Source organism: Odocoileus virginianus, chromosome 24, assembly GCF_023699985.2.
Source record: "Odocoileus virginianus isolate 20LAN1187 ecotype Illinois chromosome 24, Ovbor_1.2, whole genome shotgun sequence".
Classification (NCBI taxonomy): domain Eukaryota; kingdom Metazoa; phylum Chordata; class Mammalia; order Artiodactyla; family Cervidae; genus Odocoileus; species Odocoileus virginianus.
The window spans coordinates 45,738,358-45,763,721 of NC_069697.1; the positions used below are offsets into that span (position 1 = coordinate 45,738,358).

Below are 25,364 nucleotides of genomic sequence, written 5' to 3' on the forward strand. Positions count from 1 at the left end.
ACTAGGTACAGGGAATAGTTTCTGTTCAATGAGAGATCACAATATGTAGAACTTGGGTCTGAGCCTGAATCTATCCATAACTGTTCTGCTTCCTGCCTTTGGGCGAGTCATTTACCAATTCCTTTGTTTTTGAGGCAGAGATAACAGTAAACTGACTTTTGACTGCGCAGGGGGTTGGCAACCTAACCCTTGTGGTTGTTCAAGGGTCAACTGTCAATTAAGCTAGATCATCAGCATTTTATCAAAGGCCCTCGTTTTAAGTCAGTCTCTACTGCAACAACGACCACAAATACTACAGGGATGGGGTAGGAGAATGTAAATTTAAGCAACCCTCATTGGTTATTTTCATGTAAGATCAATACAAAAATCCTGAGCTCTCTGCATGAAGAATCAGCTGTTTAAAATTTGCCTATCCAAATATCTATCTGCCAGTGTTAGAGTGAAGTCAGGAAGAGAAAAAACAAATGTCATACATTAACACATATATGTGGAATCTAGAAAAATGGTACAGATGAACTTATTTGCAAAGCAGAATTAGAGTCACAGATGTAGGCAACAAACATGGATACCAAGGGGAAGAGGGTGTGGGATGGATTGGGAGATTGGGATTGGCATATATACACTATTGATGCTATGTATAAAACGGATATCTAACAAGAACCTACTGTATAGCACAGGGAACTCTAAGTGCTCCCTGGTAACCTAAACGGGAAGGAAATCCAAAGAAGAGGGGCTGTATGTATATCGGTGGCTGATTCATTTTGCTGTATAGAAAAAACTATCACAACATTCTAAAGCATTTATATTCCAGTTAGAAAAAAATTGGCTTGAATCACAAAAACAAACAAAACCAAAGATCTACCTGTGTTAGCCATCAACTCCTAGTGAATTTATTGGAAAGAGAAACACATCAAGAGAATACTATTAGTTTAATATGTAATACACTTATGTTCATAAATTATAAATGCAGAAGGTTGCTTTTATCTACGGGGATATATCAATCAACAATGTTTCAGACAAAAAGTGGAAAATTCTAAAACCAATAAAGGGCTTCCCTTGTGGCTCAGCTGGTAAAGAATCTACCTGCAATGCAAGAGACCGGGGTTCAATCCCTGGGTTGGGAAGATCCCCTGGAGGAGGGAAAGGCTACCCACTCCAGTATTCTGGCCTGGAGAATTCCATGAACTGCATAGAAGACAGGATATTCTCTTGGAAAGATGAGTTTGAGTCGAGTCTCTCTTACTTGTACTGTTGATGATCCTTAGTGCTTCTTGTTTTGGCCATGAATCTTTCTGCCAACTTTTCGAGGTTCCGAGAATAATCTGTCTCAATTTCAGCTTTTTTCCGGAAGAAATCTTGCAGGTCCTGCAGAAGCTGAACTCTCATCTCTGTCTGCTGCTCCAGGCATTTCTGTTGTTCTACCAGTTGAGCTCGAATTTCTAAGGAGAGAAGAAGAGAACCCATTTGATGATTTCATGAAAATAACTGAAGTGTTCTGGTATGTGCAAGATAAAAATACTGAATCCTATCATACATTTAGCTCTGCACCAGACCTTTATGAGGCTGCTATGTTCAGGCTGGGTCTTTAAATAAAGATATCTGCTTACGAACTTATGGTTGCCAGGGGGGAAAGATCAGGGGAAGGGATAGGGAGTTTGTGATGGACATGTATACACAGCTATATTTAAAATGGATAAGCAACAAGGACCTACTGTAGAGCACATGGAACTCTGCTCAATATTATATGGCAGCCAGGAGTGGAGGGGAGTTGGAGGATGGATATATGTATGTGATTGGTTGAGTCCCTTTGCTGTTTGCCTTAAAATATCACAACACTGTTGATTGGCTAAGTGCTTCGTCGCTCAGCCCTGGCTGACTCTTTGTAACCCTAGGGACTGTGCCTGCCAGGCTCCTCTGTCCATGGGATTTCTCAGGCAAGAATACTGGAGTGGGTTGCCATGCCCTCCTCCAGGGGATCTTCCCAACACTGGGATTGAACCCAGGTCTCCTGCATTGCAGGTGGATTCTTTACAGTCTGAGTCACTGCGGAAGCCCGTTAATCACCTATATCCCAATAAAAAATACAAAGTTTTAAAAAAAAGATATCTGCTGACCCTTTAAAAGAATGAGCTAAGCCTCAGTAAAGAAAGTAATAAATTAGATTAGAAACATGGATTACATTTGCAACACCACAAACATGCCTGGAGTCATGAGGGGGAAAAAATTAAAGGCTTTCAGATAACAATTTGTAACATATGACATCTTTGGGTAGCTGAGGACATTGTAGTTTTTTAAACAGCGTTTCACCTCAACTATCTTTTTTGAGTTTAAATGGCAAAGAAGTGAGCACCATTTCTTCCAGAATTCTGAACCTTCTCAACTTTGCCAGCTGGCACATACAAACACTGACATCTGGTAATTTTTATTTAGTGCATAAATTTCTAGTTTGTAAGACACATAGCTGTAGGGTTTATAGTAATGCCACGCCTAAAAATAATTTCTTTCTATATCCAAATAATCCACTCATTATGGGGTAATCCCTGGATTCTGCTTCATTATTTTGATCACAAGATCAAGACTCTTCACTTGGCTTTTCACATTTTCCACATTGTCCCAACTAACTAAGCTTTACCGCATATATAATCCTGAAGAGAATCCTTTGACAAATATTAGGAACACGAACGTTAGTCATTTAGTGATTTAGTAGAAACACAAGAGCAAAAGTGTGTCATACAAAACTATCTGCAAATGACTGTAACAATGAACCATGTGTGTTTTGGAAAAGGAGATACAGTAACTAATAACTACTGACTTGTTTTTGTTCTGAGACTCAGGGCTAACCTCCAAAGACAAGAATATTCATACTGGAAAACTTCTTTATTTCATCTTTCCCAGTGTCAGTGTATATTCCCTAAAAGTGAGGGCTGAATCGAATTCAGTGGATTTAGTAGCAATCAATGTCCAAACAACACCTCCTCAATTGCACCCTATTCTTCAGTAACTGAGCTGACAATGCAAATGCACATACTTGACCCTGTGTAACCAGGCTAATCCAATTCTGAATGAGGAATCAGGAAATCTACTCAACTCACTAATAGCTAATAATAATTGAATACTTACTGTTCTACCTCTACTCAAGTAGGTGCTAATATTATCCTCATTTTGCAAAGAAGAAACTGAGGTTTAATGAGATAACATCCTTCATCGAGAGACTTCAGCTAGTAAGTAGCACCCTCAGGAACTCTAACCCAGGTCTGTCCATCAGATGAATCTTAATAAAATGCTTCTGCCTGACTTTCACCCATGCAACATGTTTTAAGAGTGTGCCTGCCGATATCCTGGCAAAGAAGATACAGTAACTATGATCCTATATCCTGGCAAAAAAGATACAGTAACTATGAAACAAGGTCTCAGCTCTCAATTAGGCCATGTCCCAGCAGCCCCGTTTTGGAGGAGTCCTGGGAGAAGATAGGAAAGCATTTCTCAAGTGTCCTCTCTCGGTTTTTCCACTTGGAGATTGGGGGACCCTATTATTCATCTCACAGAAGCATGGTGAACACCAAAATGAAGACAGATTACAGGTTTTTAACTACTATAAACAGCAGCTGAATTTTAGTCAATCAAAGAAAAGTATTTTTCAATACAGTACTATAATCAGCATGTCTGCTAAACTCTTTCCTCCACAAATACAGACCTAGTTTTATTTTATAAAGAAAAAAAATCAAGGGAGGGGGTATTTCTCATTCAAGAATCCTAGCAAGTCTTTTATGATGAAGTAATTTTAGCTCATCTTGCTGTGCTAGCTCAAAAAAAAAAAAAAAAATCATCTTAAGCTGTCAACTAGTTCTGTTTTGTTTTTTAAAGCTGTCCTGGTGCCAAAAAAGAAATAAAAGTAGGTGAGAGTACGAATCTCACCAGAAGCACACAAAATTATATGGGCTTCCTTCTCGGATCTCATTCTTAGATTTTTCTCTTGTTTGTTTTCTTCAGGGTTTAAAATCAAGAGTTAGGGAGGTTTGAGAAGGACGATCCTATTTTAAACAGTTAAAATCCCAACCTCATTTTGCAGGGAGTAACTGTTTCTTCACGTTATCTGTCATTTTCTGGTCAATAAAGTACACTGGCAACATTTTCAATAGCAAAAAACTGGAAGGACAGAAACTAGAAAAAGTACATGCCAAAAATTAGAGAAGAAAAACATGACTGATTACTTTTAATTTAGAAAAGTTTGACAAATGAGGAAAAGGTCACAAGGGAAAAAAAAATCATGATATAAGTACTAACATAAGAACTGTCCAGTTAGGAAGGGAAAACCTTTGGATACATCCCATCAGATCAGAGATGTTAAGCAACACAATTTGGCAGGTCACCTTCCTGCATATGTGCTGTGCCTCTATTAATGTGACCTTATCAGATATGGTGCTCACTGATTACAGCACCATATATTAAAGATTTTTAAACAAATGAATAAAACAAATGCTGGTCATATTAATCTTGGTTCACTGCTTAGAACAGATCAAAGAAGCCTGTGGAGCACTGGGCCCTGAAGTGAAGTATTAGTAGCTCAGTCGAGTCTGACTCTTTGCAACCCCATGGACTGTAGCCTGCCAGGCTCCTCTGTCCGTGGAATTCTCCAGGCAAGAACACTGGAGTGGGTAGCCATTCCCTTCTCCAGGGCATCTTTCTGACCCAGGGATCAAACCCCGGGTTCTCCTGCATTGCAGGCAGATTCTTTGCTATCCGAGCTACCAGGGAAGCCCTACCAATCCTGTGATGAGACCACAAGGGGCTATTAGCTTTCTTGAATTAGTACTGACCGGATGCTTTCCCCCTCAGGTCCAAGTTTCATGTTAATTTATTATAGTTGACCGAACTGTTACTGAGCTCCTATTTTGTGTAAGGCAGGGTCCTAGGCGCCGGAATTACAAAAACGTGTTTGACGCAGCTTCGCTGGGTAGGGAAGGAAATCCTAAAATGATAGTACCAATATACTGTGCTCAGTGCTCATAATAAAGGAATGCAAAGAGGAGCTGACTCAGATGGGAAAAGGGCCTAGAAGATGTCACACCCTGAAGAAGAAGGTTTTCAGACAGACAGCTGTAACTACAGAGAATGGGAGAAAAGGTTTGTGAATCATATACTTATAAGAAAGGGCTTTCCTGGTGGCTCAGTTGCTAAAGAATCCACCTGCAATGCAGGAGACCACTTGTAATGCAAGAGACCCAAATTTGATCCTTGGGTCAGGAAGACCCCCCCGGAGAAGCAAATGGCAACGCCGCTCCAATATTCTTGCCTGGGAAATCCCATGGACAGACAAGTCTGACGGGCTACAATCCAATGGGTCACAAAGTCACAAACTAGTGACTACACCTCCACCAAATAGCTAACTTGTATCTAGAATATATAGTAACACTTAGAACTCAATAATAAAAACAGAAATAATCCAATTTTAAAATGGGCAACAGATCTCCACAGACATTTTCCAAAAGAGGATATACAAACGGCTAACACAGCACATGAAAGATGATTCAAAGTCAGTCGCCATCAGGAAGATGCAAATCAAAAGCACAATGAGCTATCACTTCACATTCACTAAGATGGCGATCATCAAAGATACCACAAGTGCTGGTGGGGGCTGGAGAAGTTGGAACCCTCATACACTGCTGGTAGAAATGTAAAATTGTACAGCCGTTTTGGAACAAATCTGGCAGTTCCTCAAAGTTTGACACAGACTGAGAAAATCTACTCCTACGTATAAACCCAAGAGAAAACACATTTCCACACAAAAATGTATAGACAAATGGCTGTGGCAGTGTGACTCATAACAGCTGAAATGTGGAAATAACCTAAATGTCCTTCAATGGAACAGAAACACAAAATGAGGTATGGCTGCAAATTGGGGTGCTATTCATTCATAAACAGGAATGAATGAAGATTCATGCTTATACTGAAAATACAAGCTTAGTGAACAGAACTAGTCACTCAAGGAAAGTGTGATTACATAAATGTGAAATGTCCAAAAGAGATTAATCCATAGAAACAGAAAGCAGATTCATCGCTGACTAGAGAGCTGGAGGTGCTGGAGGAAATGGGAAGTGATGGCTAAGGGGTGCGGGATTTTTTTTGGGGGGGCGGTGATGAAAATGTTGTAAAAGTGACTGTAGTACAGTTAAAAAACAGTGAATTCACTAAGAAGCATGGGTATATTGAATGAAATAAGACAGAGCTCAATAAAGCTGTTACATTAAAAAAGGTAGACTGCCATATCACAATTCCATATCACAATTTTGGTTGAGACATTTCTGAAAATGATGACAGCGGTAACAACAAAATGACTCCTGCTGTTTCCACACCCAGGGCTTTTTAGTGGTTTATCAAACTAGACACCATGGGGCACACACTTCAAAATGGTGTCTTCATCAAATGACCCTTGCTTCAGTATTTTTACTTCATCTCAATCTATCTGTGATCCAGAATGGTATCGAAAAGATTAACCTAACAGAACATTGAGAGCTTTATCACCATGACTCCCAGACAACTGCATAAAACAGTACAAACTCTTTCAGGCAGAAAAATGCCACCTCGGAGGAGTCTCCAAGCAGCCATTATTTAAATCTAGGGCAGGACCTACTAAATACTAATAATGGCCATTTTAACGGAGCTAACAGTTACTTTTTTTTTTTTTTAAATGACTGTTGGTTCATTTCTGTTCTACCAGCACATAACCACAGAATGAATCAACATCAGTAAGCCAATAAGAATAATACACAAAAAGATGATGCTTTCAAACTACTCAATTTGGTAAAAAAAAAAAGAAAAGTTGAAATAGTTCCTCTCTAAGCTATAAAAATCTGCTGACTAACACTTACCAAATAAAATGGAACTGCCTAGGAAAGGAGGAAACAGAGGCATGTCTTGCTATTGCCCTGATAAAGGGAAGTCCTAACCCTTAAAATAAATTTGTGTGAGACCACAAAGTATGATGCATATTTCATGGAAAGACTGAGGCCAGACTGGGCTGTTTTGCTAATATGTTACCGACTGATTAGGACTAGGACATAAAGTTGATAGACTGGGTGTGAAACTTGTGAACATACAGCAAAAAATAAAAACACCATAACACTTCTAAAGTATCACAAACCATCTCAATTATTTCATAGCGTTGTTTGGTCAGATCTTCCTTATGATATCAACAATATATACTGTGTGCTGATTTATCAGTATCTTTACCCAAAAGGATATAAGGAACTTCCCCAAATGACAGATGAGAACCCCTGGAATGTCTTGAAAGAGAAGAACCCAATGAGGTTCTAACCGCTTCCTTCAATTTTTCACATAGTCATGTGAATATGTATACAACCTAGCAGCTACTGCTTAGCTGAACACCATGTACAACCTCATGCAATAATGCTGAAAAGCCTGAAAAAGCTAGAAATTTGGAGCCAAAGATCCATGTGAACTTTGTGTGTGTGTGTGTGTGTGTGTGTAAATAGACTGAATAAGCAAAGGCCGTTTCCTCACTAGAAATCTGAACCCGAGATTTAAGCATCTTCTGCACGCTGCACCATATGGGTTACAGCGTCACTTATTACAAGTCACGTGACACGGGGCAAGCTGCTTCACATCTTGAAAAATAAGAGTTCCACCTCACGAGATTGTGGTGAGACTTAAATGAGATGATGCAAGCGAAAAGCATGCGGCAATCTGCAGATCACTATGAAACAGATGGGGATGTTATTATTACTGGTATCATCAGGCTTTCATGAGAAAAATATTTATTGACTATTATCGTGTGCCAGATTCCTTCTAGGGGCTCTAACAGACTGGAAAGGCCAAGCCCCATTCTCAGCGAGCGCCAGCCAAGGCCAGCAGATGGTGAGGGCGAGTGACCTCCGGGGCTTTGGGTCACCAACACCAAGGAGCAATGCAAAGTGTGGGGGGACGCGTGTGCGCCCCGGCAACCAGGCAAGCACTGGGGAGGCTGTGGGCCTGAGGCTGACTCGGCACTGGGCTGGCAGGCACAGCGGGGAAGGGCGTCCCGGGCCGAAGGAAGTTGAAGCGCAGGCTCGAAGAGATGCTGGCCAAGGGCTTCTCTGTGCTGCAGTCTAAGGCTACCTGGGAACAGCCCTAGGCACAGGCTAGGTCAGAAAGGACCCCACATGGTAGGCCGAGGAGTAAAATTTTATCTTTTAGGCCACTTTTCCCACCTGGCCTGTCGTTAACAGCCACCAGGCGAGCTTACTAAAAGTACCTATGTGACTCTTTTGGTCTGACAGGACCAGGAACAGAGGCTATCCAAGTCCCCAGGCTGAAAGCTTATCACCGGGCAACCTTAGGAAAACACCAGTGGGGAGGAACTGAACTATTCTGAACAAGGAAGACACACAGTCCGATTTGCATTTCGGAAAACAGCACACACAAATGAATACGTGAAATGGAAGGCTAACTATCTGATAAGTATGAAATGTTTTCACACCATTGAAATACTTTCAAACTACTGATGAAGTAGCCTCCTTTGGAAGCTACATGGGTGTGTGTGTGCGCGCACATGTGCTCAGGCGCTGAGTTGCTCCCGCTCTTGGCGACCCTGTGGACTGCAGCCCGCCAGGCTCCCGTGTCCATGGGATTCTCAGGCAAGAACACTGGAGTGGGGCGCCATGCCCTCCTCCAGGGCATCTTCCCAACCCAGGGACTGAATCCGGGTCTCTTACGTCTCCTGCATTGGCAGCTGGGTTCTTTACCACTAGTGCTACCTGGGAAGCCTGTAATTCTGTATCACTGTAGCCCGCCAGGCTCCTCTGTCAGTGAGGTTCTCTAGGCAAGAATACTGGAGTGGGTTGCCATGCCCTCCTCCAGGGGATCTTCCCAACCCAGGGACTGAATCCGGGTCTCTTACGTCTCCTGCATTGGCAGCTGGGTTCTTTACCACTAGTGCTACCCGGGAAGCCTGTAATTCTGTATCACTGTAGCCCGCCTGGCTCCTCTGTCAATGAGATTCTCTAGGCAAGAATACTGGAGTGAGTTGCCATGCCTTCTTCCACAGGATCTTCCTGACCCAGGGATCGAATAGGGGTCTTCATTTGAATTATGAATTATCGGGCAAAACAAACCACCACCACTGACAAAAACCCTCACAAGAATGAATGGTATCCACATTTTTCTGTGCCTAAGCTTATTATTTTAATTAGTTATGAATCACCCATTTCCGTCATCTGGTGTGGAAGTAATGAGTATTTCCCTGTCATCTGTTATCAGAGAGGAGAAGCTGATTGCCAGCCACACTGGAGAAAAAGCTTTAGAGCTGTGCTGTCCCAGGCATCTGTGGGTCACCCCGAGCCCTTGAAATGTCACTGGTCCAAACTGAGATGTGCTCCAAGTGTAAAATACACAGAGGATTTCAAAATGCTAGTGTGTGGGGAGAAAAAAGAACATATAAGCATCTTATTAATATTTTTATATTAATGCTAGAATTAAACATTTTAGACATACTGGGTTATAAAAAGATACTAAAATTAATGTCACCTGTTCTTTTTTTTTTAACGTGACTGTTAAAGAACATTTAAAATTGGAAACGTAGCTCATCTTTAAGACAATTCTCTAGTGATGAAGTTTCTGATAAGTGGAATCTGAAAAGTTCTATAAGTGGAATCAGAAAAGGTCTTTGAAGAGTTGGCTGACTTGATCGGAAGCTAAGATTTGTACACAAGGCAAATATGGGCTAGAATACAGTAAAATACAGGGTATCAATCAGGACACTGGCTCCAGTTACAGAAATATGACCTTGGAATAGTAATCATCTCTGTGGAACTTATGTTTCCTCAACTGCAAAATGATCACTAATCGTAACTGCCATATTCCCCTCCCAAAGGCAATGGAAGGCTTCAATGAGATGAGATACACAAAGACTTCTTCATCATGTCAAACGCTGTAATGGCCAATTATCATGTAATGTGGACTGAGAAAAGAAAAAATATAAGTTCTAGATTTGATGGTGTCAATTACTCACACTAAAGGACTTTCAGGAAAGACTACAGGCAACTGGAGTCAGTAGTGACAGCTTCAGGGGTTGGCCCCACACTGACTTTAAAGGATATGTAACATATGGAAGGCTCTGCAAATTTGGCAGAATGAAAAGTAGTTCCTCAAATAAGTAAACTAAAAAAAATAATTCTTGATACCATGGCCCAGAAGAGTAACATTATGAAGAAGGAAGCTTAGGGTGGTTGGACCAAATAGAATCTTTCAGGTTACTGCTTCATGAAATATATAACTCCCTAAAGTCTATTTCTAGCATCAGGAAAAGACCCTGATGCTAGGAAAGATGGAAGGCAGGCAGAGAAGGGGATGACAGAGGACAAGATGGTTGGGTGGCATCACTGAGTCAGTGGTCATGAGTTTGAGCATGCTTCAGGAGATGGTGAAGGACAGGGAAGCCTGGAGTGCTGCAGTCCACGGGGCTGCCAAGAGCCGAGCACAGCGGGACAACTAACCAAGAACAACAGAGTCTTTTTCTACTTCTGACTCATGAAATCACCAACTACTTAAGCAAAACAAACAGCACAGACATATAGGAAGCTGGGTTGCTTCCATTCTAAGCTCAAAGCATGGCTTCATCCTAGTGCACCAAGAGATAATGTGCATATCTGGGGGGAGCAGAGTTATGATGAATCCTTTAGAAATAAAATAAGAAAGTGTCCTCTCAGCACAGTTAATCCTCACTGCATGGATATGAAAGTTAAGTCAGTATCGCAACATTTCCTACACTTGGAGACTGTGTTTGTTTTTCTAAGTTCTCATAATAATATCTTCATTTGAAATGACATTTACTTCAGTATTATCTCAGAGTAAGCTCACTACAAAAGTTTTCATAACTTTTGACAGCCAAATATTATATTCTGGCCCAGATAACGTTTTAATGTAAAGTATAGAAACCAAATTTGCACTTCCTTTTTTTTTCAGATGAAAGTTAGCCAGGATGAAAGCCAATAAATTCAGGTGATCAATTATTGCAGTTTAACTACATTGTTGGAAAGGCTAGTTTAAGGAAGTACAGATCTGAATGATACAATTTAGTGCTTTTATTTAGAATGCACAAGAGGCAGAACTTCATTAACTTCCCCATAATTAAGCAAAGACACTTAAGACCATACTAGTAGATTGATTTTTACTACCAGAAAGAAACAGTGTATGGAAATCACTGATCTGTAGAGTCCAAAGATTTACATTTTGGAATGGCTGTGTCACTGACAAAAGTTCAAGGCATTCTTTAAATGGTGACTTTCTTTGCTGAAATAATTCAACATGAAGTCTCATGGCATAAACATGCTCCACATATGTTTTTCTCTAAATAAGTTTGAAGAATGAAAAACTTTTAACTACTTTAAATCTTTTGTACAGAATTAATTACAAATTGAGGCTTTTTAAATTAAGCTATTTCCCAAGCAGTAATTACAATTTTAAAGCATCTACTAGAACACAGTTTAACTTCCCAAGCAATTTACCATTTACATTGAACAGGAGACTATTTACTGAATTCTTACTATGTTCCAGATCCTGTGATAAATACTTGATGTAGTTTAGCTCATTTAATTCTCACAGCAATCCCATTATGTAATGCTTCCATTCCATACACAAGGAAATCGAAGCAAGAGATTAAGTATTTTGTCCAAAGTCATACAATGAATAAGTACTAGAGCTTAGATTCCCATTCAGGCTTGTCTAACTCCAAAGTTCATGATGCAAATTTATAACGTTCAACAGTTACACACAATGTGCAATTACACAAAGCAAGTCTAAGTGATCCAGGCCAAGCCTTAGTGATAATTTATTAGAATGTATACAGATGCTGTATATAACTATTAATGCATCAGTGTCTAGCATCATTTAGAAAAGCAAGAAAAATTGCATTTCTACCACTGATACTTAAAAACCTAATATTTTACAAAAACTAGCTAAGCGGCTAATGCTAATTCCCTAGTACTTCTAAACATCCTGGCTTTATGGGAAACTATGTATTTAAGTCAATTACTTTTGTTTTAAATCATTATTGTTACTGCTACTATGTTCCAATTACTGTAGAGTTTTGAACTATACAGATTATGAATCTGATTACCAATATCATGTCTCTAAATTTCCATACAGTACATAATAGATTCTCAATAACTATCTCTGATGAATATTTGCTTCAGTAAAGATAGCTAGTTGCTCAAATGCTTCATTCTGCACATCTGGACATAGGACTCAAATTCTGCTAACTCATAAAATGGGTTTCGTGTCTCCTCTCCCTGCAGCCCACGCCCGTGCCACTCTACCTCTTCAATCCTCGCTCCATGTGGTCCTCTGGTATCCAGCCCTGCAAGGCTTCCTCCATACACAAGGCTCTCTACTCAGTCAACAGTAGGAAAAACTCCAGTTACATCTACTGAAAATCATGTTGTAAACCTCTCTCAATTAAAGATATCTTTTATATGTCTACTTCCACGGTAAGAGAACACCTTCATCTGGGAAAATAATGAAGGAAACACTAAACATTTAAGTTTCCTTAGACTTCTATTAGAGACTTCGATGGGATTGCTATTGGCAACTTTATAGTCAATAACCTCTGCCTCCTAGTGACCTACCTGAACTCTGACTCAGGAGCTGACACAAGGGAACCAGAAAGGAGCCTAGTCACTTGTGCTTCCTTAGCATTCATTTCACAGCTGGAAGTCACAATTCTGGATCACAGAATAAATACCTTTCAATCCTAGGCTACAAAATTCTTAAAGAGATGGCATTAAAAACAATCATATCTCTATATGTATATATACACACACTCCTGACACCCAACAGACACTTGGGCTTCCCAAGTGGTTCAGTGGAAAAAAAAAAAAAAAAAAAACCCACCTGACAATGCAGTAGATGTGGGTTCAATCCCTGGGTAGGGAAGATCTCCTGGAGGAGGACATGGCAACCCATACCAGTATTCTTGCCTGGAAAATCCCATGGACAGAGGAGCCTGATGGGTTATATACAGTCCAAGGGGTTGCAAAGAGTTGGATATGACTTACTGACTGAGCGCACATAGCATATATTTTATATATGTGCATATCTTTTAAGGTTTTTCAGGCCTAAGCAAATACTGAACATCAATCAGCTTGTTAAAATGTCAGGACTAATCATTCCCTTCTTGGGATATCCTTGGTGGTCCAGTGGTTAGGACTCTGTTTCACTGCAGGGAGCATAGGTTTGATCTCTGGTCACGAACTAAGACCCTTAAGCTGAGAGGCACAGCCAAATAAACAAAAATCCTCCTCATTTCATCCTTCAAATTATCAAAGAAAATGTCCAATTTGAGAGAAAAACCTATGTATGATCTTAATATTCTTCTATTTTATCCTCTGATAAAAGCCAAATTCTATAGTAAAAGTTATTTTTAGTCCTGTATAAGCATTCAACCTTTACCCAAATAATCTGCAGAAACTGAATTCAACAACATTCTCTCATTGTCTGCTTAACCAGCAAAGGATTACAAAAATGCTTATGCTTCTCATCTGACAAACACTGAATAACTTTCAAGTGCTGCACCCTGAAGAAAGAAAGATAAACCCATTGCTTTTTGCCCCCAGGGCCTCCCAAGCCAGTTCCTGGTCTACAGACATGTAAAAATAACTTGTTTTTTTATGGTTTTTTTTGGTATGGGTGTGTGTGTGTTGGGGCTTCCCAGGTGGTGTTAGTTGTAAAGAACCCATCTGCCAATGCAGGAGACATAAGAGACGCGGGTTCAATCCCTGGGTCAGGAAGATCCCCTGGAGGAGAGCATGGCAACCCACTCCAGTATTCTTGCCTGGAAAATCACACGGAGAGAGGAGCTTGGTGGGCTATAATCCATGGAGTTGCAAAGAGTCAAACACGACTGAAGCAACTTAGCATAAACTGCACCCTATGGACTGTAGCCTGCCAGGCTCCTCTGTCCATGGGATTCTCCAGGCAGGAATACTGGAGTGGGTTGCCATGTATTTCTGCAGGGGATCTTCCCAACCCAGAGACTGAACCCATATCTCTCTACCTCCTGCAATGACAAGTGGATTCTTCATCACTGTGTCACCTGGGAAGCTACGGCAGTGTTGTAAATCCTACAACGGAAGCATGAAGAGAGTGCTGAGAGGACAGAGGAGGAACAGTCAGTTCTCCCCGGTGAATCAGGGAAGGCCCTGACACGACACAGGAGCCAGTCCAGTAGCTAAGTAGAAGGATGTCAGTTGAGGATGTGTGTGAGAAGGGGATTGTGGGTAAAAGGAGTAGCCTGTGCAAAGACCCCAGGGTGTGACTATCTGGAGAGTTCAGGGAGTTCACCAGAATGGCAGCTGGTTACATACTTCAGGGTCATAAGGTAGACAGGGGCTGGACCAATTATCAGGGGATTTAAAAGTAAATATTCTATAATGATAAGGAGTGTTATCTTTACTCAGCTCTCATTATTGAGTAATGCTTCAATTTATTTATTTAACAAGTTAAAAACAAGTGCATATCCTCCCCTCCCACCTGGGAATGTAATATACGACACAGGGAACATATCAATAATACTATAATAACTTTGTATGGTGACAGATGGGTACTAGACTTATTTACTGTGGTGATTTTTTGGTAATGCATAAAAATATCGAATCACTGTTGTACATCTAAACTAATATTGTATGTCAACTGTATAACTTATAAAAAGAAAAAAATGCATATTAATCACATTTAGAAAGGATAGCTGTACAGATATATTCTATAACTGATTATCAGAACACATTTTCTGCCAAATATTTGACAAGCTTTTTTTAAGTGTTTAATACTAATTTAGATAAGAGAAGGCAGTGCCAGCTGCATTTAGTAGGATACCGAGGATATGGAATGGAAGGATTTATAAGTACCATAAGGTGATGAGACTGCCCTTCGTTTCACTATAACTAGACTTATATCTAATTCTGAATTAAAGTAGTTTAAAATGGACTTCCCTGGTGCTCCTGTGATTATGAAGGACCAAGGCAGGGGATACAGATTAGATGCATGGTCCAGAAAGATGCCTTGGGGCAACAATGCTTGTTCACAACTACTGAGCCCGCTTGTCACAACTGATGAAGCCCATGTGCCCGAGAGCCTGTACTTTGCCACCGCAATCAGAGGCCCCCACCGGCAACCAGCGAGTAACCTGCATGCGGCAATGAAAAAGTGCAGCCAGAATCAGCGTCGCCTACAGAAAGTGGTTTAAAATGGCAGATTATGTAAAACACCTGTATTTTACCTTTTTTACATACTTTGTGGTCCACTATCTTGCAATCTACTTTGAAAAAGCACACCTTGTAAAAGATACTGTATCACTGAATCTTTACAAAGCAGCAGTTTAAAAAGGTAAAAATGCTAGCATTTTCTCATCTTACACCCGTGCGTGTGTGCTCAGTCGTGTCTGACTCTTTGCGATCTCATGGACTGTAGCTCACCAGGCTCTTCTGTCCATGGAGTTTTCCAGACAAGAATACTGGAGTGGGTTGCCATTTCCTTCTCCAGAGGATCTTCCCGACCCAGGGATCAAACCTGTGTCTTCTGCATTGATAGGTGGGTTCTTTACCAGCTGAGCCACCAGGAAGCCCTATTATAAGCTCTTTACAGGATTTCAAACACAATATTAGCTTTATTGCCTCTGCCACATCCACCCTTTCTTAGCTGCTCTAACCTGGAAGAGATTCATTTTTAAACAAGCTCAGATGCATGAACAGCTCTGAGCGCATTATTGAGAAATAGTAATCCTGCTCCCTTCAACACCCAGGATCAGCTAGTTTCTGCCTACCTTCCCCTCATCACGCATCTACAATCTACACGTTGCTTTTGCTTGAAACTTCCTTCCCAGATCCTTGCTCACACTGTGTATCCCCCGCTCTGTTAAGTTTCCCCATGGTTTCGGTAAAGAAGTGGAAGAACTAACAGATGAAAACGGAAGACAATGGGCTGATGGGCTGAGGGAAAGAAAGCAGGTGGGAGTAGGAGAAGGATAAAGGGAAACAGCTTACTGAGAAAACAAGAGAGAAAAGGATCAAGCAGAGAAGAGAGATAAGAGAGGAGCAAAGGGGGACCTCCCTGGAGGTCCAATGGTTACAACTTTGCCTTTCAATGCTGGTGGTGTGGGTTTGATCCCTGGTCAGGGAGCTAGGAGCCCACATGCCTTAAGGCCAAAAAACAAAACAAAACATAAAAGCAATATTGTAACAATTTGATAAAGACTTTAAAAATGGTTCATATTAGAAAATGTTAAAAAAAAAGAGAGAGAGAGAAAGGATTAAGGTAAGTGACAGAGGCAAGGGAGCAGGTGAAGAAAATGAAACAAGCATCAAAGGCCTTCGGATTCTCAAATCAGACTCGGGCACCAGAGGAACTTGGAGAGAGCTTGGGGCTCCTCAAGCCTGTCTTCAGGCTCTCAGACTTTCGAAGAGTACATTTGCTTTTAAAATCAGAATTTTGTCGTGGGCCAGCATCAGAACAAAATTTCAAGGTCAAACAAAGCAAAATTCTTTCCTGATGAGAACCAAAGTATACGTTGCCTCAGATTTGTAAGATCCCCTCCCACCCCAAAACACACTCCTTTTAAGCCTTTTAGAAACCCAAGTGAAATCACAGTTGGTTATGAATGTGTGTGCGCTTAGTCGCTCAGTTGTGTCCGACTCTCTGTGACCCCACGGACTGTAGCTCACCAGGCTCCTCTCCATGGAATGTTCCAGGCAGGAACACTGGAGTGGGGTGCCATTTCCTTCTCCAGGGGGATTTCCTGACCCAGGAATCAAAACTGCATCTCTTGAGTTTCTTGCTTTGGTAGGCGGATTCTCTGCCACCGCGCCGCCTAGGAAACCCCTTGTTACCACTCTCATCATCCTAATTTTGGCCTCAAGGCTGCAGACAGCTGATACCAGAGAGAAGGAAATGGCAACCCACTCCAGTACTCTTGCCTAAAAAATCCCATGGATGGAGGAGCCTGGTGGGCTACAGTCCATGGGGTTGAAAAGAGTTGGACACGACTGAGCGACTTCACTTTCTTTCACTGCAGAGAGCTGAAGATGATACAAGCTATGTTGCATTTTATTTTGTAGTCCCATTGTGACTCCCTGATACAGCGTCTGGTGATAAGCACTTTCCATGTGTTTACTGAATGATCAGATGAACATAACATTTAATGGAAAACCCCAAAAAGCTGGTAGAGTCCCTCAGAATTCTTTGCACCATCTTCCTTCTCTGTAAACATGAGCCCGATTCAGTAAGACCATAAGCTTTCTGCATCGACCCACAGTACAATTTTATTTTCCTTTGAAGTTTAGATGTTTCTGGCGAGCACCCACACTACTCACAGGCACAGCTGATGTTCTCTTGGCTGCCGGCATTCAGAAAGCTGTCTGAATGGATGGCACAGAGCGGTCTGCCACTCCACTGGATCCGTCTCTGGCACAGGTGCCAAGTCGCCCTGAGCTTAGGCAAGCCCCAGTCTGCAGGGCACTTCAGGCCCCATCGCCTAGCCTGTGGCTCTCCTGAACACCAGCAGTTCAGTACAGGATGAATACATTATTTCTTTTCCCCTCTGGTTATAGGGTTGGCTGGCCGGGATCCTCCCAGAGGCACAGCACTCTGCCCAAACCCAATGAAACACTTCAGATTATTCTGCAGTCCCTTCCTGAGGTTGAAATAATAGTTACTTACAAGTCTTCAGACCTGTGCATGAGCATTACTTACAGAGGAAGGGTCACAAACTTATCACCTTCAGAGGCCAGACCAGTCCCATAAATGAGTGAATCAAGCTGGGTATGTAATACCAAGGAAAGATAAGGATTGCTTAAGCAGGAATACACACCTCATCCAGCCACCAAACTCCAGGCAATGACTGCTGTGTAGCATGCCTGATGTAGTTATATGCCAAATTTGACCTTTTTAGAGAGAAGCCAGAAATCTGATTTGGGGGTAAAATTACCAAATTTTAAAATATCAGCAACTAATTAAAACAAAACCAAACTCTGTCCAAACCACTGAAAATCCATCCGTGTGCCAGATTTTGCTTCTGGAATACTATTTTGTGATCACTGACAGAAATTCTAAGCTTTGTAGATAAAATTAATACCTTCTCCAGTTGTCAGAAATTGAAGAGAAACAAGATTCAGATGAATGATAACTTTTGGACCCTCATGAGTGAGGCAACAACGTAAATGATATGTGCAAAACCAATCAAAACCATTTAAGGCGGCATATTTAGTGAATAATGTTACTTCCTGGCTTTTTGTAACCTGGATGTGAAGTGGGATTTCTTCTAAAGCTCTCATACTCATTTTCTCGGAAGTAAGAAAATTCTCTCTTGGGGCTCAGCCTAAATCTGGAAGACGGTGTGAAGTCTAACCTTACTGGAACAGTTTCTCAAGATGAGAGCTGTCCATGCTGACTCTGGGTATCAGAGAAAAACACAGCTGCTTCCACTGCTGGTACAAATCCCATTAACCATCACTGCCACCAACGGCTCTACTGGACAATACGCGATTCCCATTTATATGTTGTCTCTCTCCTCTTTGGACATGTGTTAGACAAAAAGAAGAATCACAGAGTCTCAAACATGCCATCAGCTTAGAGATCACCGAGTCCAGTGATCAAACTCCCCCCGAATCCAAGCCTGCCCAGAATTTACTATCTCTTTCCCAAGAACAGTCTGTGCTACTGTTGGGCAACCCTTAGAGAAGTCTCCAACCCTTAGAGAAGTCTCCAACCCTTAGAGAAGAAGTCTCCTTGAACTGAAACAAGAACCCCTCCACTGGTTCAACAAACACATATCAAATGCCAACAATATGACTCATGCTAGTTGCTTTTATATAAAGATGAATAAACTGGGGCGCCCCAACCCCTCTGCAAAGAATTCACAGAAATACTTTTCAAATTGAATATCGAACTTCCAAAGATACTGTGTATGAGTAAGCGCACTCAAGAGACAAGGTAAAGTCAACCAATTAAAAAGTTCCGTATGTAAGACAACTCATGAGAAATGAATACTTAAAGGAAAAGAAAGGTTTAATAGTTATGGGGAAATGGTTATGAATACTCATATGAAACTTCTGTCAAAAACCATCTTTTTCTAATCACTCTGGAAACCAAAGGCTAAAAGGAAGACCACTGCCAAGTTCATTACCTACTACAATAGGAGCAGATTTACTCATCCATAACCTCTGTACCTGAATCTCTGTACAAATCCAGATTTCAGTATCACCACCTTTTTTCATTTAACAAACCTTTCCTTTCACGAATACCTGTAACCTTATTCTGCAATGCTCTCCCTTAAGCTTAAATCAAGTAAAAGATATTCAGCCAACATCCTACCCACTTCTCGAAAATCTCAAATTGCCCAATTAAGAGAAAATCAAGAAAAAAAATTTAGTATATGGTAAAGTTCACATGACAACTGCTGAGAAGAGTTGGTCGAATATAAACTTGGTCATAAATTTGGCAGAAAGCTTTATTTCTCCCACTGAGCATAAGTGAAAATTTCCTCTGTTACTATGATCATGCTACTATGGTTTGTTTTTCCTTTGAAAGTGAAAATGAAGTCGCTCAGTCATGTCCGACTCTTTGTGACTCCATGGACTGTAGCCTATCAGGTTCCTCCGTCCATGGGATTCTCCAGGCCAGAGTACTGGAGTTGGTTGCCATTTCCTTCTCCAGGGGATCTTCCCGACCCAGGGATCGAACCCGGGTTTCCTGCATTGGAGGCAGACGCTTTAACCTCTGAGCCACCAGGGAAGAGTTCTGACCTTAGTTAATTTACATAATCTTATTTATTAAATCCAATTTCATAAGGTTGTGATGAAGATTAAATTAGCTAAAGCATGGAAAAAAAGAGTGTCCCATAGAAAACTCTCCACAAATGGTACCTATGGTTATTGATATTATTATTATATCTGTTGGTCACAAAACATCTTCACATGTTTCTCAAGAATACGTATTTTTGTGAGTTCTAACACACTGTATACTCCATTTGGGGGGTGGTGATCATGCTTATTAAAAATCCACTTTTATTTTCTCCATCCTTCATGTAATACATACTCATTTTACAAGATTATAAAAATAGAAAGGAGGAGGGAAATTACCCATCTTGTGAATACACCTGTTAATATGGTAAAATTACTGTCGTGCTTTTTAAAAATAGACGTGCTATGTTCTAATGTCTGACTTTCTGCGACCCTATGGACTAAAGCCCCCCAGGCTCCTCTGTCCATGGGATTCTCCAGGCAAGTGTGCTGGAGTGACTGCCATGCCTCTCTCCATTAAATTATACAGACGATTCTTTTAACTTTAAAACAATTGTTTATTACAACAAAAGCAGACACATAAATTGCAGTATTTTAGAAAACGTAATTTTAAAAACCTACTTTTCTATCCCCAAGAGATAAATATTGATAGCACTTTGTTGCATACTCTTCCAAATATTTTCTCATATATAAAGCTCTAGGTTATATTCATTTTGATTTTCCAACCCCTAGTGATTTCTTCACGCGTTTTTTGGTGTAGAAGACAATACAATTCCACCTGTACATAGGTAAAAATTTGACAGCATCTCTAACCACCATCACTGGTACCCTCCAAAGGGCTGGCCTCTTGACTACATTACTTCTAATCCTTACAATAGTCCTGCAAAATATTTCCCAATATCCTTATTCTGCAAGGCTAGGCTTCAATCCATCTTTGACTCCTATATTTTCTCCCGTTGTAATAGTATAAAGTTAAAGGAGATTACATATTTTATATCTGAAAACAACTAAATAAACTCAGCTGATTGCAATCCTTATTATGGGAGCAGAGAAAATAATACGGTTCTCATTTTACAAAATTTTACAGTTACACAGTAAAGATGTATAGGGTTGAGTCTTAAAAAAAGTGTGTTGAGGACACCACCATTTTAATGCAGAGATAACCCTCTGCTGAGAAATATTTAGAGTTGGGATTTTACATAAAATAAAAACACCCTCAAGCCCTTTGCAAGCAATCACTGGTGAGTTGTTCCTGAAGTTTATTTCACAGAGAAAACTAGGGAGTTTCAGAGCCTCAGTGTATAAACACAGTGTAACTTCCCCTGGGGTTTAAAAGCCCTGCTTATTGGGCTATTGGGAAAGATAAACTGGTAATCAATCCATTGACCTGGATGAGAATCCCAGTTTTGTCACTAAATTCCTCCATGACCTTGGGCAAGTGCCTCACCCTCTTCTGGGCTCAAGTGACTTCATCATGAAAACAGGGTATAAAAAAAATACCCATCTTCATTACAGTTCAGTCGGTCAGTTGTGTCCAACTCTTTGTGATCCCACGGACTGCAGCACGCCAGGCCTCCCTGTCCATTGCCAACTCACGGAGCTTGCTCAAACTCATGTCCATCGAGTCAGTGATGTCATCCAACCATCTCATCCTCTGTCATTTTCTTCTCCTCCCACCTTCAATCTTTCCCAGCATCAGGGTCTTTTCCAGTGAGTTGGCTCTTTGCATCAGGTGGCCAAAGTATTGGAGCTTCAGCTTCAGCATCAGTCCTTCCACTGAATATTCAGGACTGATTTCCTTTAGGATGGACTGGTTGGATCTCCTTGCGGTCCAAGGGACTCTCAAGAATCTTCTCCAACACCACAGTTCAAAAGCATCAATTCTTTGGCACTCAGCTTTTCTAATGGTCTAACTCTCACATCCATACATGACCACTGGAAAAACCATAGCTTTGATTATATGGACTTTTGTTGACAAAGTAATGTCTCTGCTTTTTAATATGCAGTCTAGGTTTGTCATAGCTTTTCTACCAAGGAGCAAGCGTCTTTTAATTTCATGGTTGCAGGCACCATCTGCTGTGATTTTGGAGGCCAAGAAAATACTCACACTATTGTCAGAAGGATGAAGATATGAGTGACAAAGGGCTTAGAAAATTTAATTTCCCATTCATATGTAAGATACCTAATAAAAGTAATGACAACTATAATAATAATAATGTATTACTATAGTGAAATATCTGGAGAAGGCAATGGCAACCCACTCTAGTACTCTTGCCTGAGAAATCCCATGGACAGAGGAGCCTGGCGGGCTACAGTCTATGGGGTTGCAAAGAGTCGGACATGACTGAGCAGTTACCCAGAGCCATATAGTGAAATATGGTTGAGTGAATATTATGTCAAGCATTAATCTATTTTATATGAATTAACTCATTTAATTCTCATACCAATTCTAGTAAGCATTATTATTACCACAATTTCAAATTTTATTTATTTATTTTTGGCCACACTGGGTCTTCCTTGCTCCTTGCATCGCGCAGGCTTCCTCTCTCTGGTTGTGGCAAGCAGGGTCTACCCTTCGTTCTGATGCCTGGGCTTCTCCTGTAAGAGAGCACAGACTCTAGGTGCTTGGGCTTCAGTGGTTGTGGTGCACGGGCATAGTTGCTCTAAGGCACGGAGAATCTTCCTGGACCAGGAATCAAACCCGTGTCCCCTGCATTGGCAGGTGGGTTCTAATCCACTCTGCCACCAGGGAAGTCCTATTACCTCAGCTTTACAGAGGAGTAAAGTGAGGCAAAAAGAGGTTGAGAACTTGCCCATAGTCACTTGGCCAGCAGGCAAAGCTGGGTTCTGAATCCAGGCTACCTGACTCTAGTCCATGCTTTTAATAATACAAAAAGGAGATTCCTAGCATTCTCTTTTTATTTATTTTGTCAAAGTATAGTTGATTTACAAAGTTGCATTAATTTCTGCTATAGCAGAATTTTTTACTTCCTCTTTTCCCACTTCCAACAGCCCCTGTGCCAGCCCCCCAGGAGCAAAAATAATACTAAAATATATCCTATTGCTTTGGCAACTTTTGGTGTATCTAATTATATGATTTTCTTTATAAAACAAACAAACCAAGAAAATAATCTTGAAGCTATCCTGACAAATATGTTGATTAAAACAAAACTGATATATCTTTTCCAGTGATATTATATTTAGGCACACAGGTAATATTATTTAAAAAATTTTTTAAAGGTTTATAACTCTTTCAAATACTAAATACTACTATTTTAAAGATGGTTTTCATTAAACTCTCTCCCCAGTGATCCTGAAAAATTACCCCCTTTTCTAAAAGGGATGACACTATCTTAAACTTTCAATTCTGGGAAAATCCTAAAAAGAGGAAAAGTATGCAATAAAGTTCTAAAATAGATAACAGTCACATTTCAAAGAACTCATTAATCTACTGAAAAACGTCATCTATAGAGTCTTCCCTTTTAACTAGTGGTTCCTGTGTAGTTAAATATTATATGAGCTAGACACTGGTCTGTGGTTATCAGTGAACGTATTCCTCCCCCACATTCTTATTCTCTCCCCAAGGCAACACAGCCAAATGATATGCTCACCTGCAGACAAGCACCCTCAGAAAGTAAGCAGGTAAAAACAGAAAACGAACTACAAATGTAGGCCACACATGTGATTTCAAATTTTCTGGTGGTTACATTGAAGAAAATAAAAGTAACAAATGAAGTTAATTTTAAAATATATTGTATTTAACCCAACATATCAATATATTGCAATTTCAACATGTAATCAGTATAAAAGTTAATGAGATATTTTGAAATATCTTGTATTAAACCTCCAAAATCATGTGTGTATTTTAACCTTATAGCAAGGCGAAGCTGCTCAGTGATGTCTGACTCTCTGCGACCACATGGACTATAGCCTACCAGGCTTCTCTGCCCATGGAATTTTCCAGGCAAGAGTAGTGGAGTGGGTTGCCATTTCCTTCTCCAGGGATTTTAACCTTATAGCATGCTGCAATAAGCACTAGCCACCTTCTGAGGGTTGATTAGCCACATATGGCTAGTGGCTGCCATGTGGGAGAGTAAAGTTCTACAGAGCCCTTTTAAGAGTGTAACGCGGATTAGAGATTCAGCCAGTTTCTTACTCACCGGCAGCAAAGCACAGGTCAAGGAGGAAAGTTATAACAGGTTGATAACTGTGCACTGTTTAAGACATACGCGGTGCTTTAGTGTGAAGGGCCTCTTCAACTAGAACTTAAAAAGCTCAGACTGTAAGTGTGTGTGTGTTCATACACACAAACACACAATATTAGTATCTAAGTAGCAATCAGATAATAAAGTCACGGCCAATATGGACACCCAGTGTGACTATACAAAGGGAAGTAATGGGAAAGAATGAAAGAATGCAGGAATTGTAATTTTGGGGGACATGCTGTTCCTAGTGACTGTGATTAAAACTGTACCCCATATTAAAAAACAGAAAGATACATGCACTCCGGTGTTCACAGAGGCACTATTCACAATAGCCACGGCATGGAAACAATCCAAACATCCACTGAGAGATGAATGGGTAAATACTCCCAAAACAAAATCCTGGAATATTACTCAGTCATCAAAAAGAATGAAATTCTGCCCTGTGTAGCAACATGGATGGACCCAGAGATTATCACACTAAGATTATCATATGAATAAGTTTGACATGTGAAGTAAGTCAAAGACAAATATTGTATAATATTACTCACATGTGAAATTTCAAAAAAAAGGTACAAATGAAGTTATTTAGAAAACAGACACACAGACATAGAAAATAAACTTATGGTTACCAAACAATTTATATATATCCTATTGCTGCTGTAACAAATTACCACAAATTCAATGGCCTAGGAGCACAGATTTATTCTACTTCTGTTCTAGAGGTTAGAAGTCCAAAACAGTCTTTAGGAGCTAACATCAAGGTGTTGGGAGGGCTAGCTCCTTCTAGAAGCTCTATAGGAGTATCTATCCCATGCCTCATCCAGCTTCTAGAGGCTGCCAACATTCTTAGCATTCCTTGGACCTGCACTGGAAACACGCTCCCATCTCTGCTTCTGTCATCACATCGTCATGCTCTCTCCAGTTAACCCATCTTTGCTTCCCTCTTGTGATTTCACCTGGTGATCTCACAGTGAGTCCATCTGGATAATCCAGGATAACCTTTCCCATTTCAAGATCCTTAACTTAGTCACATCTGCAGAGTCCTTTTTACCATACTGGGGAACCTTCACAGGCTCTGGTGATGCGGATGTTTTTGGAGGACCGTTATTCAGCCTACGTGGATTACTGAGTGCTATAGGAGATTAGGAGACTGAAAGAGCTAAAGAGAATCAGAGAAAGCCTTTCATCAGGAGAGACACATGAAAAAGATCACTCTGGTGGCAAAATGACTGGGGAGATGTCAGACCGAGGGCAGGGAGGCCAGTGAAGACTCTGGAAGGAAACAGTATAGGTGAAAGAGAAGCCTAGAGCCAGTGAGGAATGATAGGCAAGGAGGAGAAAGGTAGAGGATGAGAAGTATTAAGGAACAACACTC

At 40.7% G+C, this 25,364-nt stretch overlaps 1 protein-coding gene across 2 annotated transcripts in view; it reads right to left on the reverse strand.

Moving 5' to 3' along the window:
- Positions 1-25,364, reverse strand: part of SRGAP1 (SLIT-ROBO Rho GTPase activating protein 1) — a 296,184-nt gene that overhangs the window by 153,066 nt on the left and 117,754 nt on the right. For both annotated transcript variants that reach the window (XM_070454662.1, XM_070454661.1), the window contains exon 2: positions 1,244-1,439. In XM_070454662.1, coding sequence (XP_070310763.1) covers positions 1,244-1,439 — 196 coding nt within the window. The remainder of the gene's footprint in view (positions 1-1,243; positions 1,440-25,364) is intronic.